Source organism: Camelus bactrianus, chromosome 12, assembly GCF_048773025.1.
Source record: "Camelus bactrianus isolate YW-2024 breed Bactrian camel chromosome 12, ASM4877302v1, whole genome shotgun sequence".
In the NCBI taxonomy this organism is placed as follows: domain Eukaryota; kingdom Metazoa; phylum Chordata; class Mammalia; order Artiodactyla; family Camelidae; genus Camelus; species Camelus bactrianus.
Genome location: NC_133550.1, coordinates 11401287 through 11420085, shown reverse-complemented (window position 1 = coordinate 11420085; position 18799 = coordinate 11401287). Strand labels below are relative to the sequence as shown.

At 43.5% G+C, this 18799-nt stretch overlaps 3 protein-coding genes and 1 long non-coding RNA gene across 4 annotated transcripts in view; 1 reads left to right on the top strand and 3 right to left on the bottom strand.

Moving 5' to 3' along the window:
• Positions 1–18799, top strand: part of LOC141579354 (uncharacterized) — a 60556-nt gene that overhangs the window by 8407 nt on the left and 33350 nt on the right. The gene's annotated exons all lie outside the window — the stretch shown is intronic.
• On the bottom strand, positions 1331–4500 carry LOC141579351 (olfactory receptor 10P1-like). Its single transcript, XM_074374664.1, has one exon. It carries the CDS (start codon positions 2267–2269, stop codon positions 1331–1333), a length of 939 nt encoding a protein of 312 aa, XP_074230765.1. The 5' UTR covers positions 2270–4500.
• Positions 7455–11570, bottom strand: LOC141579502 (olfactory receptor 2AP1-like). The gene has a single exon (XM_074375919.1). The coding sequence runs from the start codon at positions 11262–11264 to the stop codon at positions 10206–10208; it is 1059 nt and encodes a 352-aa protein (XP_074232020.1). The 5' UTR covers positions 11265–11570; the 3' UTR covers positions 7455–10205.
• Positions 17618–18547, bottom strand: LOC105077664 (olfactory receptor 6C4-like). Its single transcript, XM_010966082.3, has one exon. It carries the CDS (start codon positions 18545–18547, stop codon positions 17618–17620), a length of 930 nt encoding a protein of 309 aa, XP_010964384.3.

Here is an 18799-nt window from a genome sequence, read left to right as displayed (position 1 = left end):
CTTGACTCTGTGTCTGTCTGAGGATGTTCTCTGACCCCAGGTTCCTTTGAGCTGTTTTCTCTAAGCGGGGGCTAGACGTTTCATTCCTAGGACACCAGGGTTAAGGTTTTCCCTCTGCTGCCTCCAGCCTCCCAGCTGATGGTATCAGTCAGAATTTTTGATGGCAACAGAAGTAAGCTGTCTGGATGATGAAACTGAGAAGTAATTTATTAGCAAAATATAGTGTTGGGAGGGTTGAGGACCATGTCAGAGGCTAAGCTTCCAGGAGTAACTCCCAAACATGAACTGGGTCAGTGGAGGAAACCACTGGTGCTGCCGCTAGGGACCAGATGCCACTTGTGTGCCAGAAACTTGCTGCTGCTGCAGCCTTCTTTGCTATTGCCAGAGAGACAGGGAGAGAGCGAGCGAGAGCGAGAGCGAGAGCGCTGCTCTCTGCCTCTTGTGGGCCCGGGCTACTCAAGGTCAGGCAGCGGTGCATCCAGTTGGTGGTACCAGCTCCCATACGTGGGGGTTTGGAAATGTTCTCAGCTCACAGAGGGAGGTGATTTTTTCTCCCCAGCGGACTTGTAAAGTGGAAAATTCTCTGAACACTGAAGGAGGGTCAAATGCTGGGTGGCCACAGTGACCGTTAAGTGTCCACTCTCTGGTTCCTATCCAGGACGGCCTCAGGGCTTCACCTAGTCTAAGAGCACACGGGATCCGGCTGATGGTGCGTGTTGGGAGAAGGACAGGGAAGCCAGGGAGTTGCTCTTGTCCAGCTGGACGTGTTATCACCAGTTAAGGATGAGGTCAGAAATCCAGGATGGGAAAGGCAGGGAAGAATATTCACGTGGAATGTCTCAAGGAGGTAGCAGTTCCCTCTCTTCTAAAAGGCATCGGGGCCTAAGACTGCAGTGTGTTTCTGGGAGAAAACTAGATCAAAGGGCCAGGTAAACTCCGCCAGGGGTTCTGGGTGGGTCACTTAGTTGGATGTCAAGTTCATAGAAATCTGCCTTCATGACTGACATGGACCTCCGACTGCTGGTATACCATGGCAATCAGCTTGCTCAGGGATCCGGAATTATCTAGAAGATGTTAAATGTTCTTCCCCCTAGGCAGTATTCCCTTCCATTCTCCCCTGGTCTAATAACTCATGCTCTGATAGTGAGTCTGGAGTGTGGGAGAGGAGATAAGATACAGATTTATCTCTGTTTTAACTCCAACACCTTCTGCGAGGAGGCCTCATCTCTTTGAGGTGCTGCATGGTTTCTGTTAGGCTAGGGTTTAAGTCCAGCACCTGAAGGCTGAGAGGAGGAGCAGACTTGAGTCAGCAGACAACCCCTGAGTCCCTTCAGGGTGAGGGGACTTGCCTCTTCACTACGTGCCGCAGGGCCCTTGTCACCTCCTTGTTGCGAAGGGTGTAGATGATGGGGTTGAGCACGGGTGTGATGATTGTGCAGAAGAGGCTGAGGATGCGGTCCGTGGTGACAGAGGAGCCTTCCTGGGGCCAGATGTAAGTGATGCTGGCCGTTCCAAAGAAGAGGGAGACCATGAGCAGGTGGGAGGAACAGGTGGAGAAGACCTTGCGGTGGCTCTGGGTGGAGCCCATTGCCAGGATGGCACCCAGGATGCAGACATAAGAGGTGACAATCAGAGAGAAGGGGACCATGATGAAGACCACGGTGGCTGTCATCACAGAGATCTCACTCCTGTGCTTCCCAGCACTGGCCATCCTCAGTACTGGCAGGATGTCGCAGAGGAAGTGTGGGATGGTTGGGCGGCTGGGGAAAGGCAGGGTGAAGATGAGGGAGGAGTGCGTGGTGGCCGTGATGATGCCCACGAGCCAGGAGATGCCCACCATGGCCGCGCAGGCCCGCCGGCTCATGAGGGTGGAGTAGTGCAGGGGCCGGCAGATGGCAACATAGCGGTCATAGGCCATGGCTGTGAGCAGGCAGCCCTCTGAGATGCCCAGGACAATGAAGTTGTACATCTGGGCTGCACAGCCCCAGAAGGAGATGGCCCGGGGGTGTGGGGAGGCCAGGTCAGCCAGGGTCCTGGGCACGATGTCGGTGGTGTAGAGGACCTCCACAATGGAGAGGTGGCACAGGAAGAAGTACATGGGTGAGTGCAGGGTGGGGCTGACCTGTGTGAGGAGGATGATCAGGAAGTTACCCAGCAAGGTGACCAGGTAGACCAGAAGCACCACCCAGAACAGGGGGCCCTGCAGGGCCTTGAGGTCAGAGAATCCCAGAAGGAGGAATGCAGGCAGAGTCTGATTCGCATTAGCCATCACTTCAGGCTAGGACCTGTGGCACAGCCAATAAAGAGAAGTTTATAGAGGAACAATCAGCATTTCTGTAACTTAGTAAAGCACTTTTCATATAGTCCCTCTTGAATCAACGGAGACAGTTAGGGTCCCCCACTTTATGGATGAGACCATGGGTCTCCAAGGGGTTAAATAATTTGCTGGAGGTAATAGGCAGGGTGTGGCAGGCATGACTTGAATCTAGATTTCTTGACTCCACGTTCCATAAATTTCCCACTGTCCCCTGCGCTCTGGGTCCTGTGTGCAGGGCCCGACTCCCGTGTGTACTTGGGCCTTTCTCCAGAGCAGGGATGGAGCAGCTGCCATGTCCTACCCCTCTTTGTACTCCTGGGACGGAAACCCCAGCCTGGAAGAAACTACCCAGAAACCTCTGCTGTGGACTGAGTCAGGGACTGTCCCAAGCCTATCTCTAGTGATCACTGCAGTGGGCTGTGGATTTCGAATGCCACGCTATGATGTGACTGTGTGTGATAATACTGCCCAGTTGTGTCACACTTTGGGATTCTATAGACTCTTTTTGTAGGTTATCAGGTTCTGTGACCTGCTCTGTGAGCGGAGTCGGGCAGAGACTGGCCATGTTGCACGTTGTCCTTTGCTCTCCTCTTATCTGGGCCCTGTGATCAGCTGTACCAGCTGTCCGCACTCTGTTCTCCCAGGTCTCCATGCATTTCCCTGGAGAGTGCCCCCGACAGGGCATGTTACTATGCATTCTCTTAAAATCCCACTTATCCTTCAAGCTCAACTCAAGGTCTACCTCCCCCATCGCAGCTTCTCTGCTCCTCATGGTTAGAAATAATTACTCAGGGCAATTCAGGATTGAAAGTGACCTTAAAGGTCATACAGTTCAGCATGACAATGCTCCAATCTTATCTGCAACATCTTAGAAGGTTGCTGTAGTGTCTGTTTGAACATCTGCAGGGACAGGAACTCACCATCTACTGAGGTAGCCCCCTTTAGCTTTGGCCTCCTCTGCCTGCAGGAAGAGTCTTCGTTATATAGATCTTGGCTAAATTCTTAGTATTTTATAGAATGTCTAAGCCCTTTTGCACCAGACAGCCCTCCCAGTATTTAAAGAAAGCATCTTCCTGCATGCTCTCACGAGACATTACTTGTGCCTGGGTGCAGAGTCTCCACTGTAAGATCCTGCAGGGCAACTTGGATTCTTTCTTTTTTTTTTCTTTGCTATTTTAGATAATGATGCAAACAATATCTTTGTAAATGCCTCATTTTGCTTCTATTAACTTATCCCACTCCTGGAAATTCTGCCCAAGGGAATAAGTGGCTAAGGGCATGGACTTTTTAATGGGTCTTGCCATGTACTATGTATTTTTGGATTTCTTGTAAGTGGACACAGGTGGCAATCCCAGCCTCCTCTCCTTCCCCGAGTAAAGCTGCGATTCTTCTTCACCCTGCCCTGTGCCTCCTCACCCGCCTCATCTTTGCCACACTGTGAGTGCCTTTCTCCTCTGTCTCCTAGTTACATTCTGCCCAAGATACCATCTGTGAGGGTGGAGAGAGAAGTTTCTCCTGGGTCATCGACTCTTCCCTTCTCTGTTCCTCAGCTCCCATCACCCCTGTTTCCACTCTGCCTCCGTTAGTTTCCCTCCTCAGCTTCTCTTTACCTCCCATGCATCCTGGCAGAGTTGGGACAATCTTCAGAGAGACACTGGCCCTGAGGCCACAGTTATCTTTTTCAAAGTCTCGCAGAGAGGACAGGGAACCCTTCTGGGTCATAAAGAGGAGCTGAGGCTCTCTTTAAAATAAAATTTATTTTTTATTGTGGTAAAAAATACACGTGGTGAAATTTATCATCCTAGCCATTTCTTCACATATAGTTTGGCGGTGTTAGTACCTTCACCTTGTTGTGTAACACATCTCCAGAACTTTTTCTCTATTGAAAAATGAGTATAACTCTATGCCAGTTAAACAGCAACTCCCCATTTCTCCCTTCCCGTGACCCTTTTTAATGCAGACCCTCCTCCATCTCCAAGTATGCTTTCAGTAAGTCTTAATGAGACAGGGAGATGGATAAACTGGTCAGTTAATGGGTATATCAATGGAACAACAGGTAACTTGTGGATAAATGGCCAGGTGGGCAGAGGGTGAGCGGACAAAGTTGTGGCTGGCTAGCTGTGCTGCTGGTCGCTCGGAGAGCCCTGAATGCAGGGGCTGAGGCTCCTAAGGGGCGCAGGAATAGGAAGCGGCCCTTGAGGGGGAGATTTGTCATCTTGTGGGCGAGGGAGCTGGGGTTCTGGAGCCTGCTGGGGGGTGTGGGAAATGGGGGGAGGACAGCCTTTATTAAGTCAGGGAGATCTTGGGGAGCACAGCCAGACAACTCATCATCGTTCTTTCAAATTTCGTGGTTTTGTCTGAAGTATTAATGGGAGCTGTGCATGGGGGAGTGTGTGTGTGTGTGTGTGTGTGTGTGTGTGTTGGGGACTATATGGGACAGCAAAGGGGGAAACAGCCAGCTCTATCTGTGGGCTCTGAGATGAGGACCATTAACAGGAACCTGAAAAGACTGTCCTAAGTTTTCATCAGACACTGACCATAGGCAGGATGGAGGCTATGAATGCCTAGCTGATGCACATACCACTTGTCATCCCGCAGACCGGCACTCACTATCCACTGCCTCACCCCGACCACGTCACCACACACGCCCCACCCTACTAGACCCACTTCACACCTGCATATCACATGATCGCCACACTTAACCACACAGGACGGCCGATCCCACAGCACAGCTGCTCACTCATGTCATACCCAGGTTTGCATGGTCTGAACATATATGCACTTGCTGTGTTGTGTGCAGTTTTATCTGGGAGAAATTGTCCAAGGCTCCCTGTCTCCTCCTCATCCCTTCTCCCTGTCCAGCCAGGCTGGTGGCATCTGATCACATCTTTGCAAATGCAGCCGTAGGGATTTGGGAACCCTGCCCTGGACTCTTCTCCCATGACCAGGTGCCATTATTGGCTTCCAGCCCAGAGAGAGAGGTTGTAGGCCCTAAGTGGGCCCTGATATACCCACTGTTCCTTTTCCACTTCTGTCCCTGGACGGCCCAAGGCTGCCCAGCACTGTGTGGGCCGCTTACCTGGGGCCGATGGAAATGGCCACCCAGCCAGGTGGGGCCTGAAGGGCGCAGGTTCGGGCTCTGCCGGTTCCCTCCTCCTCTGGAAGACTCAGCCCCGGTGGTGCCCACAGTTATTCTCCAGCTGCTGCTGTAACTCACCCTCTGGGGACCTGGGAGGCCCTGACTCTTGGGGGTTCCCTGAGTATCTCTGTGCTGAGGTGTGTCATGGGCTGGTGACTCTGTCGGGGTCCCCCGTGACTGCTGTGACCCCTTCCCTTTCCTTGCGCTCATTTTTTCCTGGCCGACCTGCATCCTTCTCCCTTTCCTCTTACCTTTCTCCCTCTCCTGCCAACGTTTGCTGCCTCACTCATCATAGGGTCTCCTTGGTCACAAATGGCAGGAGATTTGCGAGTCCTCCTCCCTTATGTCTAGAATCTCACCATGGGTAATTCATTTCTCTATGTGAAATCTTGGCTCCCTTTTAAATGTAGAGGCTTCTGGAAAATTCTATAAGTTAATGACAGTGAGATGTGGTTAAGTCACATTGATTTCCTTGCCTGGTTTGCTTTTGATGAAAAGTGTTTCCAGGGAAGACACTGCCTGTCTGGTTACCCATGGGCTCATGGCAGGGGTTTCAGGGTTCCCATCAATCTCCAGGTATCTCATGTTCCTGCAGATGTGCTTAGTGGGGTTCTTTACAGAGAGTCAGCCTTCTGAGTGGTTTTAGTCCGGGGAGGGTGGTGGAATTTGGGAGTAGAACAGAGGTGCTACCTGGGATAGCCTGGGCCTTCCCCTCAACTCCTGGTATCTTCTGGTTGACACGTGCTGTCTCTACTTTTTACCTCCCATTTTCTCCATTTGTCCCTTCATCAACACTGACTCTTTCTTATCAAGGTCACCAACAGCCCTCATGTTACCAAGTCCAATGGATAATTTTCAGTCTTTATCTTATTCAGTCTCTCAGCGGCATTTGAAATATTTGATCCCCTCTCATCCTTGAAACACTTTCCTTTTTAACTTCTGTGACTCCCAAATATACATCTTTGGCCCTGGCCTCTCACATATAGAGTTAAGCCCCTTAGATGTCTTAGAGGTATCTCATACTTAGTTTGTCTCAAACAGCTCTCTTGTTCTTCTCCCAAATGTCCTCATCAGCAGTAAGGGCCCTGTTACCACCCAGTTGCTCAGATCAAAAATCTGGCTGTCCATTTAAATTCATTTATTTTCTTAATATTCCATATGCAGTTTCTCAGCAAGTCCTGTTAGTTCTGCATCAACAATTGAATCCCAGGCAACCACCTCTCACCTTTATTGATAAATTCCCAGTCCAGCAAATTGTCCTTCGTCAGAGTCATTCTTGTTCCATATCTTGTCTCCACCTAGCTCATGTGATTTTTCTCCAAGTGTAAGTCAGATGATGTCAGTCTTCTTTAAACCCTCCAATAGCTCAATAGATTCTCATTTTAGGTAGAATAAACTGCAGACTCCTTCACTTGATCTATAGAACCCCAGTGATTTGGTCCCTGTGTTTAAGCGTGTCTTTCTATTCTGATGTTTTGACAAGTAGAATCTTACTAACCCTGGGTAGACTGTCCCTCCCAGAGTCAGCTAATTCCTAGAGGTAACAAATGACTTACCTGCAAGCATGCCTTTTATATGCAGACCAAGCAATCCAGAGTCCATACCCAGAGCCACCACCTTTACCGAGTTCTGATAGTCTGGGCCAGTATCCTCCTGCCCTAATCATCCCAAAGCCAGGTACCAGACAACCAGAGACAGCCCCTAAACCCAGAGCCCACTGAAATTATTCAGATTAGCTAATCCTAAACCTGCCTACCCTGCCTCACCCAGTCCTTCCCATGAAAAGCACAAAACAGTCTCCTGCCCACATCATCCCCTAGCTCCCTCTGCCTCCTGACCGACTCTGGTGTTTCTTCATGAGGCTCCGTGTGGTGTGGCATGCCCCCTCCTCTTGGGAACTGTGAGCAACAGACTATCTTTTCAATGGCAGTTATCTCCTGATCTGTAACCCTCACTTGTTTTGTGGCCTAGCATGTGATTGCACATATTTTTGAATGTTTGATACTGTCTCATTGCTCTAAAATAGTCTGCTTTTTTCTCACACGTTTTCCTCTTTGCTCTTAATTTGGATAATTTCTGTTGACCTTTCTTCAGTTTCATTGATTCTTTCCTAAACTCTGTCCAGTAGGTGTATGAGCTCACTACAGAAATTCTTTATTTCTGTCACTGTGTTTTCTAGTTCTACCATTCTATTTTACTTTAAAAAATGTTCCATTAAAGTTCCCCAGCTGATTCTTCATGTTGTCTGCCTTGTTCATTAGACATTTTAACATTGGCCTCATAATTACTTTATAGTCCCTGTAGGATAATTCTGACACATGTGTCATTTCCGAGTCTGGTCTAAAACTTTATGTTTTATTAATGGGTTGTTTCTTCTGGCTTTTTTATGTGTCTTGTAATTTCTGAATGCAGGTTTAATATCATGTGTAGACAAACCATAGAGACTGAGGTAAATAGTATTTGTACACAGAAATGGCCATGCATTTTGTTATGTAAGGCTGGTCGATAGCACAAGTCCACCGAGTCAGGAGTTTAGTTTCAGATGTTTAGTTAGTTGTTCAGTTGCTGAGTTGAGTTTCAGTTGTTGCTCTCGATAGTTTCAGCTCACTGCAGACTTCAAAATCCTTCAGGTGTGGGCTGGTGTTACCTTGTGTGTAGTGTGGTGGCTCATTTTCTAATTGAGATTCCCTTGTGTTGATCTGGAGAAATGTCCCAGTGGAGAGGAACACAGTGGCAGATGTGATGTTGCAGGCATTAGGAAAATACAGAGGAAAAATGCCCAGAAAGACAGTAGAGTTGACTGGTTGATGCTAAGTTGTATTGATGCCTCAAGGAGGGACGTGAGTCTAAGTGCTGTTACCAGTCAGTTCCTGGGTAGGTATGAGAGCCGGGGGCCTACCTCTGTGGTGGGTTACAGAGGCCCTTATCTCTGTAGTGGGAGGACAGACATAGTTGAGTGGCATGTTCATCTACTTGTTAGAGGCACAGAGCTCCAGAGGCATTTGAATGCTTAGCCAGGCAGGCCTGTTAGGAAGCTCAGGATCCTGATGGGGGAGACATGGAAAAGGCATATCTGGATGGATGCTTCTGAGAATTTTAACTTATCAGCTTGTTACGAACACCTTGGATTTGCAGAGGTGGCCTCCCTTCCTCACTAAGAGCTGCTGGAAGACGCTTAGGAGGCCTCTTCCCCACAAAGAACCAGGTGCTTCCTTCAGGAGCTGTCCCCAGCTCCTCTCTGAGATGCCGGGCTGATGACTAGGGTTAAACCCAGCATAATCCAGCTGAGTACATGCTGGGCTTGGTAAAGGAGGAAAGATCCTGTACACTGAAGGAATGAGGGAAATGGGCTAGCTTGACTGGCTGAAGTCAGAGAAGTGTTCGTGGGATTGGGTTTTGATCAGGGCCCCGGAATGTACGACTGGCTGAGCAAGAATTTACTGACTTGGGAACACGTTCTCAGGGTGTCGGATTTAACACCCTAGCAAGGATTTCACCACTGCTGGGGGGACTCCTAGTGCGTGAAAAAGTGACGTCCAACACTCAGTGACCCGGAAGTACGTGAGTCGCTCTGGAAGGTGGTAAAGGAAGGAATAAAAAGGCTGAGGGAGGTGGGAAAGATGGAATGAACATATGAGGCAAGAATGTAGGACCTCCTAGAAGATTGTTCCGTAGGAGGGCCCGAGGTCGCGGCTTTCACGTAGGCCAGGAGAAGTGTGCTGTGGGGCGGGGCACCAGCATCATGAAAACGTTCAGTGATGGCTCTCATTTACCGGGGATGCTGACAGGACAGATAGTCATGGAGACGGGCTTGTTAATATTCACAGGACTGATGGGGCCTGCAGTAGTAAGGCCAGGTGGCTCCACTTAACTGTCAGACGCAATTACCACAGGATTCGCAAGGTCAGAGGGGCAGTCAAGGGGCTTCAGGTGCAGGAAGTTGTGGAGGAATTTGATAGACCACAGCATCGTAGGTTTCCCTAAGAATCGTCTGTAACACTCCTAACCTCCTCAGGTCCGTCTGTAAACGTAGCTTCTGAAAGTCAGGTGTGCCTTGCCAGACTCTAGGTCCTACAGATTTTGATCATTGCCAACATGGCCTAAGATATCTCTTCACCTGAATTTTCCTTTAAGTGGAGTCCAAATGATTCCTTGATAATAGTTTTCATTCTAATTTCAGCCCTCAAATGAGAGTTAGAAATACTCTTATGAACAATCACAAGGTCCCACACTGTGCCTTACAGTAGGGAATATTTTCTGTAGGAGATGCCAGAGAGATGCAGTCTTTAAGAGTTGCTGGAGGGAGAAGCTTGAGAAAGAAAGTTGTTTAAAACCCGAGAAGTTTATAGGAAGTAGACTTCTTTTGCGTGTGTGACATCACGTATAATCTCCTCTGAGATAGTGATTGGTAAGATTAAGAGCCCTTCATGGGAAGGTGGACTTAATCACTCAGCTGATCACCACAATTATGATGAGTAAAATCATTTTTAATCAGACAGTTCTGTTTTTTATGTACTCTAAAGATATTACTTTCCTAATTTGCCTTCTTTATTAAGAGATATCTAATAGAAAAAAAAATCTGAACTTCTTTGAATACCTCTCTCTTGCTGGCAGATTTGAAACTAAATTTCCAAATGCGATCACAGTTTATCTGAGAAATAACTTTTACAAAAGCAGATATCAGAAGCTCAAATTATCATTTGGAGTAACTTCATGAATCATTCAGAATTTCCATTGATTTTGAGGCTATTAAAATGAATAAAGATGCCCTATTTTTCTGGCCATATTATTGAAGGCTTGTTTTACTTGCTTATTCCTTAGGGTGTAAATGAAGGGGTTGAGTAAAGGGGCAATTAATGTATTGAGCACAGCCACTCCCTTATTGAGGGTAACTCCTTTTGCTGAGGGTTTTATGTACATGAAGATGCAGCTGCCGTAAGAGAGGGAGATGACAATCATGTGAGAGGAACACGTGGAAAAGGCCTTCTTCCTTTGCTGAGCAGAGGGGATCTTCAGAACGGTCTGGATGATGTTTGCGTAGGAGAGAATCACCATCACCAGGGTGACCACCAAGGTCACAACTGCTAAGATAAAGTCAACCAGCTCCAGGAGTCGTGTGTCTGAGTAGGATATTTCTATGAGGGGTCCATAGTCACAAAAATAATGATTCAAGACATTGGAGGCACAGAAATCCAGTTGACTGGTTAGGATAATAGGGGAGAGGATGATCAGGAATCCAGCCAAACATGAGCAGAGAACCAGTTGGATGCAGACTCTGTTGCTCGTGATGGTCGTGTAATGCAGGGGTTTGCAGATGGCCACATAGCGGTCATAGGACATGGCAGCCAGAAGGTAAAACTCTGTGGCCCCAAGGAATATGGCAAAGAAATACTGAGTGAAGCAGCCAGCAAAGCTGATGCTCTTGTTCCCAGTTGAGATGCTGAACAGTAGCCTAGGAGTAAAAGTGGTTGTAAAGAAAATTTCTAGGAAGGAGAAGTTCCGGAGGAAGAAATACATGGGAGTCTGGAGATGGGAGTCCAGTAGTGTAAGGGTGATGATTGTCAGGTTACCTAAGATGCTGAGTAGGTAGGTGAAGAAGAGAAGTATAAAGATGATACTCTGAATCTCTGGGATGTCTGTCAGTCCCAGCAGGATGAATTCTGTCATATAGGTGTGGTTTTTCATTGTTAATATTGCTGCCTGTGAAGCTGAGAAGAAGAGGAAGGAGTGGTGAGAAGGACACCAAAACTCGGGAGTATTGAGGGGAGGATGTCGATTTCTCTTGAAGTGGTAAATCCCTTTGTCCATCTGATCCAAACAGAGTGTCTGTTTGTCTCAACTAGCCCTTCACAAAATCTGTTTACTAAAGTTCCCGTGTAGGCAGCTGTATTTCCGAAGCCCTTTTCTCAGAACAACACAGTAGTCAGCTGGCCCACCTTAATTCCTCTCCTGCATTCAAACGTTTACCCCTTTATCCATACTTTGTTTTGTTTTCTTCTCATATCGATGAAACCCCTCTCTAAGATCCTGGTAGTAATGTCTCATCTTTCTGCAGCCTTAATGCCCTTGGTGATTTGCTTTGTTGATGCTCTCCTGAACATATCGGACACCTGCTGTATCCTTTTGCTTTGCCTAATAACAATCCCCAACCCTCCAGTGCAGGAGCGAATAGTTCTTTTTATGTGTTCGGACTTCTGAGCCTGGTAGCATTGCTGGAGAAAGCTTTGCAATATTGCACTCTTTTCTTTATGTCTCCCTTTCTCTTGGTTTTAACTGATGGGAGAGAGATAACAGATGGGTATAATTCTAGGAGAGCTTTCTTTAACTGCTTAAACAGTCAGGGAGAAATGTTTAGTGGACCTGGATCCCTTCTTATGTTCCCTTAGTCTCCAGGACATAGATGTGACTCTTACCGAAAAGTAGAGAGAAGAGTCAGTCTAGTCACTTAAGGACTAATAAGGATTCCTCCCAGAAAAGAACCTGCCAGGGTCAAGGATCCTTTTGGGCATTTATCTTTGTTCTGATCTTCCAGTATCACTGGAACTAAGGATCTTCAAGGTGCCCTCTGAGGTGGGTGCTTATCCAGAACAATTTCATAGCGTAGGACCACCCTTGCCCTTGGACCATTGTAGCCACTGGACTGTAATGTCAAGGCAATGTCACCCTGTGATTGGGAGGCTCAGGCTTCTGTTCACAAGCCTTAGTCTTTAAGGAATTTCTCTATATTATCATTCAAAAATTTATATTTCCGTTTCAGAGAAATACCAGCACAAGTCGGCGTATATAATTGTTCTAAGATGTTCATTTCATCAGTATTTGTAATAATGAAAAACTAAACAATAAAAATTCCACCAATAGCTGAATAAGTAAATAACTTACAACCATTTCTATTTGGAATAAAATGTGAAATTTATTCGTACTGGCTTCGACATGATACAATATACTGCTAGTGAATTAGGTTGTTTCTCATTATATATATTGTGGTTTTATCTGTGGAAGAAACTGGAAATTTATGTGCATATTTCTTAAAGTGCATAGAAGAATGTCTAGAAAAATACCAAACAGTCAGTGATAGCTATTTCTGGAATGCCACTGCACAAAAAAGGAAAGACTTTCCCTTTTACATGGTACCCATCTTGATCATTTAAAAATTAAAAAAAAAAAAACAAACAAGCCTGAATGAGAGTTAATCACATTAAAGTGGATCTCATATAATCTGTCATCATAGAAGGGTAATGTCAGTGACCTGTGGACATACTTTCTGACAGTCAGAAAAGTTGCTGAGGGATCTTACCTCTTGATACACTGAAGGGTGAGTCAAAACTGAGAAGTCAGATGTGGTTGAAAAAGTGGAATAAAATGTAACGTGTATTCCACTTTTCTAACACTGCTTGATTCCCTGATTGTTCACAAAGCACACAGGCTTCTTAGGCACTAGTTTGGAAAGAAATAGTTTCTAGCTCCCCTTACCTGTAACCAAGCACTCGTTACTGCCCTTTTTATACACTGACCCCATTTATAATCGGCTCTGTAAGTCCTGAAGATGCTGCCTCATTTAAACTATTTGAAAAACAGAGGAACATTTTACTCTTCAAAGTCTCATTTTCTCCATTTGGTCTGAAGACTGGTTATGGACTTCTTTTCAATTTTATACCAGTTTGAGTGATACACATTTTATCTAGTTTACTCAGCAGAGACATTGGGATTAAAATATTGTCCTGGGATCCATGTCCAGAAAATTTTAATTAGTTTTTAAAAAAATAATGTTGGGAATTAACTTATCAGGTAATTAGGGAAGGTGCTCCAAAGAGACCCGTGAGGAAGCTGTCACAAGGGGGTCAGTTACAGGAGAAAAGCCCTGTGGGAAGTGATGCAATAATGATGATAATAATAGTAAAAACTGCAACATCAGTTTCTTTTTTTTTCACTATTTAAAGCCATGACATTTAATGAGATTACTTTTTAAAACAATAGCCTATTTGTTTAGATTGGTTTCAGGTTTACAGCAGACTGAGCAAAAAAATACAGAATTCCCACATAGCTGTCCCCACCTACACATTTATACTCCCCTACCCTCCACATCCCTCATCAGTGAGTCATATTTGGTACAATTGATGAACCAGCATGGGCACATTATTATCAACCAAAGTCCATAGTTTACATTAGGGTTCACTCTTGATGTTGTACATTCTGTGGGCTTTGACAAATGCGTAATGTCATGTAGCCACCACTATAGTATCATACCTAAAAATCCCTTGTGCTCCATCTGTTCATTCCTCCCTCCCTCCCTCTCCCCAAACCCCTGGAAACCATGATCTTTTTATTGTTTTTGTAGCTGTGCCTTTTCCAGAATGTCATTTGGTTGCAATCGTACAGTTTGTAGCCTTTTCAGACTGGTTTCTTTCATTTAGTAATATGTCTTTTAAGTTTCTTCCATGTCTTTCATGGCTTGATAGCTCATTTTTTTCACTGCACATGTATTTTTTAGTTTACATGTATGTACTGTTCATTGTTTCTAAGAACATTTTTAAACTTACATAGTTTTCAAAGAAATAAAGCCAACAACAAAATAAAAATTAATTCAAAAGGATACATACACCTTGCTATTAACAGCAACATTATTTATAATTGCCAAGATGTGGAAGCATCTAAGTGCACGTCAATAGTTGAATAGATGATGAAGATGCAGCATACGTATATGTAATGGAATACAACTCACGCATGAGAAAGAAAGATACTTTGCCATTTGTGGCCCTTCATTCACTTTTTTTTTTCACTTAAAAAACCAGAATTTTGTAACCGACAACAGGGAAATGCAAATCAAAACCACAACGAAATATTACCTCACACCACTTAGAATGGCTGTTATCAAAAAGACAAGAAATAAGTGTCAGCAAAGATATGGAGAAAAGGGAACCCTTGTGCACTGCTGCTGGAAATGTAAATTGGTACAGCCACTATGGAGACAGTATGGAGATTCTTTAAAAAATTAAAAATTGAACTATCACACAATGCAGCAATTGCACTTCTAGGATATATATACACATATCTGAAGGAATGTAATCAGTATGTCAAAGAGATATCTGCATTTTGATGTTCACTGGAGCATCCTTCACAATAGCCAAGGTATGGAAATAACCTAAGCATCTGTCAGAGGATGATGGATATGCACACAATGGAGTATTATTTAGCCATAAAGGAAAGAAATTCTCCTACTTACAATAACATGAATGTTCCTTGGGAGTATTATACTAGGTGAAATAAATCAGACAGAAAAAGACAAGTATTGTGCTATCTCACTTTTATATGGAATCTGAAAAATCTGCACTCAGAAACTAAGAATAGATTGATAGTTACCAGGGACTGAGGAGTGGGAAAATAGGGACATGTTGATCAAAGGGTACAAACTTCCAGTTATAAGATGATTAAGTTCTGGGGATCTAATGTACTCCATGTGACTATAGCTAACAGTATTTCACATTCGATGCCCAGAATTCACTCATCTTCTGTAACACACACACAAAGGTGGTTACTGAGGCAATGGAGATGCTAACTAACCTTATTGTGGTAATCATTTCCCAGTATATGCCTGTATCAAATCATCATGTTTTACACCTTAAACTTCAAGAAGGTTGTATGTCAGTTATATCTCAATGAGGCTGAAAAAAATAAAAATGAAGGTATCTCTGAAAAAACTTATTGTTCAAATTTCCAAAAAGTAAAAAAATAATGTATACTTGGAAGTTCCTAAAAGAATAGTTCTATTCTCACTACACACAACAAAAAAACTAACTATATGGGGTGTTGAATGTGTTAACTAACCCTATTGTGGTTAACCTTATTTCAGTATATATATGTATATCAAATCATCACACTGAATAGCTTAAATTTACATAATATTATATGCCTGCTATATTTTAGCTAAGCAGAAAAAAATCCTACCTCATCTTTTCCAATGCAAGCATTTAATGTTATAAATTTCCCTTTACATACTGTTATCGCTTGCATTACAATTTGTGGTATATTGGGTTCTCATTTTAATTCAATTCAATATATTTTCTAATTTCTTTTGAGACTTCCTCTTTGACCTATGAATTATTGAGAAGTGGCTGTTTAATTTCCAAGTGCTTGGAGAATTTTCTGTTATGTTTCTATTACTAATTTCAAGTTTAGTTCCATTATGAGTTGAGAACATACTTTATATTATTCCAGTTTTTTAAAATCTGCTGAGGTTTGTTCTGTGACCCAGGGTATGGTCTGTTTTGGTAAATAGTCCATGTGCATGTGAAAAGGCTTTGTGTTCTCCTGTTTTAGGTGGAATCGTCTATAAATGTCAATTATATCTAATTGACTTTATAGAGTTGTTCAGTTCTTCTATATCCTTGCTTATCTTCTGTCCACTAATTATATCTATTACTGAGAGAGGGGTGTGGAAGTCATCAGTTACAACTGTGGATTTTCTATTTCTTGTTTGAATTATATGTTTTAACTTAAATATTTTGCAATTGTGTTTTTAAGTACATATGCATTTTGGATGTCTTCTTGGTGAATCGACTCTTTTCGTAATTAGTGTCTTCATGGTATATATTTCTAGATTATTTACTTTTAACCTGCATAAATCATTATATTCAAAGAGAATTTCACCTAGACAGCATATAGTTATGTCATTTATAAAAAATCCATTCTGATAATCTCTATTTTAAATGGCATTTTTGGACCATTTATATTTAATGTAATTATTGATCTGTTTGGAGTCATGTCCATCATTTTATTATTATCTGTTTATTTCCTCTGTTTCCCTTTTCATGCCTACTTTTCAGTTATTTGAAGTTTTTTTTATGATTCCCTTTAAATTCACTTATTTCTTGTGATTTTTGACTGTGTCTCTGTGTTTAATTTTTGAAGTCATTTCTGTAGGAGTTACAATATGCATGCTTAACTTTCCCCAGTCCACTTAGAATCAAGATTTTACCTCAAAGGATGCAGACACCTTACACCATATAGGCTTTTTTGCCTTCCCCACTTTAACTACACTTTAAAAAACAAATCCTTAAAAAATGTGGATGTTTTTCCCTAAGGCATCCTTAGGCAGTTCTTTCACTCAGCCTCCTCAAGTTCATCTCCAAAATATGTCCTCTACAGCTCAGGGTCACTCAGAGTGCTGTAGGTTTTGTCCATTGCAACATGGCTGAAGAGTCTTACTCTTCTGAATCTTCCCTTAAGAGGAAGTTGGACATTCACTCTGTTGGAGATGCCCCTGGTGATAGTTTTCATTCTAATTTCATGACTGGAAGGAGAGGTAGAGTCATAAGTATCAACCCTACAACTGAAAATCCTTTTTGTATTAAATGTCTAAAAGGAGACAGTTTTAGAATTCTCAGAGCAAGAATAATGAGGAAGAAAATTGTCTCAACCTTAAGAGAAGATGGTGTTTTTTTTTCAAGAGTGAAATAAAGCCTTATTGCAAAATGTAATTACTAGCCTCTTCTGGAAAATGTCTAGTATTTCTGAAAATATGTTTGCACAACTTTCTTAAAGACTTTCATGAAATTAAGAGCCTCATTTGTAAAGTTAAACTTTTCCAATAAGCCCAGGACCATCAGTCTTGTGACAGTCCTAGTAATTTTATCCAGTTATTCCATTTTTGTACTCAGACTGACAGTGTTACCTGCTGCATCTTTTTTGTATAAAAATTTATCAAGTGGTTATATCTATATCCATTTTTAATCTTATTAGAAATTAAACTGAGAACTTAAAAAATCTATATATTCGTTTGTTTTAGAATAATTGTATAACAAACATTTCTTTTTAGCACAAATTTTTTTTTACAAATAATATATTTTTATTTAAAATAACTATAATCTGCAAAAAAGTCATGAGAAGAGTGGTATTGTTTTAGATTTCTTGTAAAATTTTAAAATGTCTGGCTCAAAAATCTATTTACTGGGAAGAAATATTTGAACTGGTTTTGGAAGATTCCGCCCCCCAACTCCTTGGCAAGTCTGGAATATAACTTTGACACTTCTTTATGGTAAATTCATCTGAGATGCTATTTTACTAAGGAGAAGGTTAAAGGAGTTCTGCCTTTGTTTTCATGGGGAGGAATTCAAGAATATTATTACTCTTCAGATTTTCTTTTGAGTTTGAGGTCTTTACATTCATTAAAGACTCACAATCTTTCTGGACACATCTTTGAAGGCTTGTTTTACTTGCTTATTCCTTAGGGTGTAAATGAAGGGGTTGAGTAAAGGGGCAATTGAAGTGTTGAGCACAGCTACTCCCTTATTGAAGGGAACTCCTTCTTTTGCTGAGGGTTTTACGTACATGAAGATGCAGCTGCCGTAAGAGAGGGAGATGACAATCATGTGGGAGGAACACGTGGAAAAGGCCTTCTTCCTTTGCTGAGCAGAGGGGATCTTCAGAACGGTCCGGATGATGTTTGCGTAGGAGAGAATCACCATCACCAGGGTGACCACCAAGGTCACAACTGCTAAGATAAAGTCAGCCAGCTCCAGGAGTCGTGTGTCTGAGCAGGATATTTCTGTGAGAGGTCCATAGTCACAATAATAATGATTCAGCATGTTGGAGGCACAGAAATTCAGTTGACTGGTTAGGATGATTGGGGATACAATGATGAGGAATCCCCCCAGCCAGGAGCAGAGAACCAGTTGGATGCAGACTCTGTTGCTCATGATGGTCGTGTAATGCAGGGGTTTGCAGATGGCCACATAGCGGTCATAGGACATGGCAGCCAGAAGGTAAAACTCTGTGGCCCCAAGGAATATGGCAAAGAAATACTGAGTGAAGCAGCCAGCAAAGCTGATGCTCTTGTTCCCGGTTGAGATGCTGAACAGTAGCCTAGGAGTAAAAGTGGTTGTAAAGAAAATTTCTAGGAAGGAGAAGTTCCGGAGGAAGAAATACATGGGAGTCTGGAGATGGGAGTCCAGTAGCGTGAGGGTGATGATTGTCAGGTTACCTAAGATGCTGAATACATAGGTGAGGAAGAGAAGTATAAAGATTACAAATTGAATCTCTGGGATGTCTGTCAGTCCCAGCAGAATGAATTCTGTCATATAGGTGTGGTTTCTCATTGCTGCCCTTTGCTGCCTATGAAGGTACAAAGGAAAGAAGTCAGTGATGAGAACAGAAGAGGAGCCCAGGAGCATTTAGAAGAGGTTAAGCTTTTCTTGTTGAATTGGTTCAGATGCCTTTTTTCCTGTCATTTTGACGTGGATGAGGTTTTCTATGGGACAGAGGGTGACTCGTCACAAGAACGATTTCCCTGAAGTCTCACGTGGGAGGGTGTCCTCTGTGGCCCCTTCTCAGGCTCCCCCTCAGCTCTC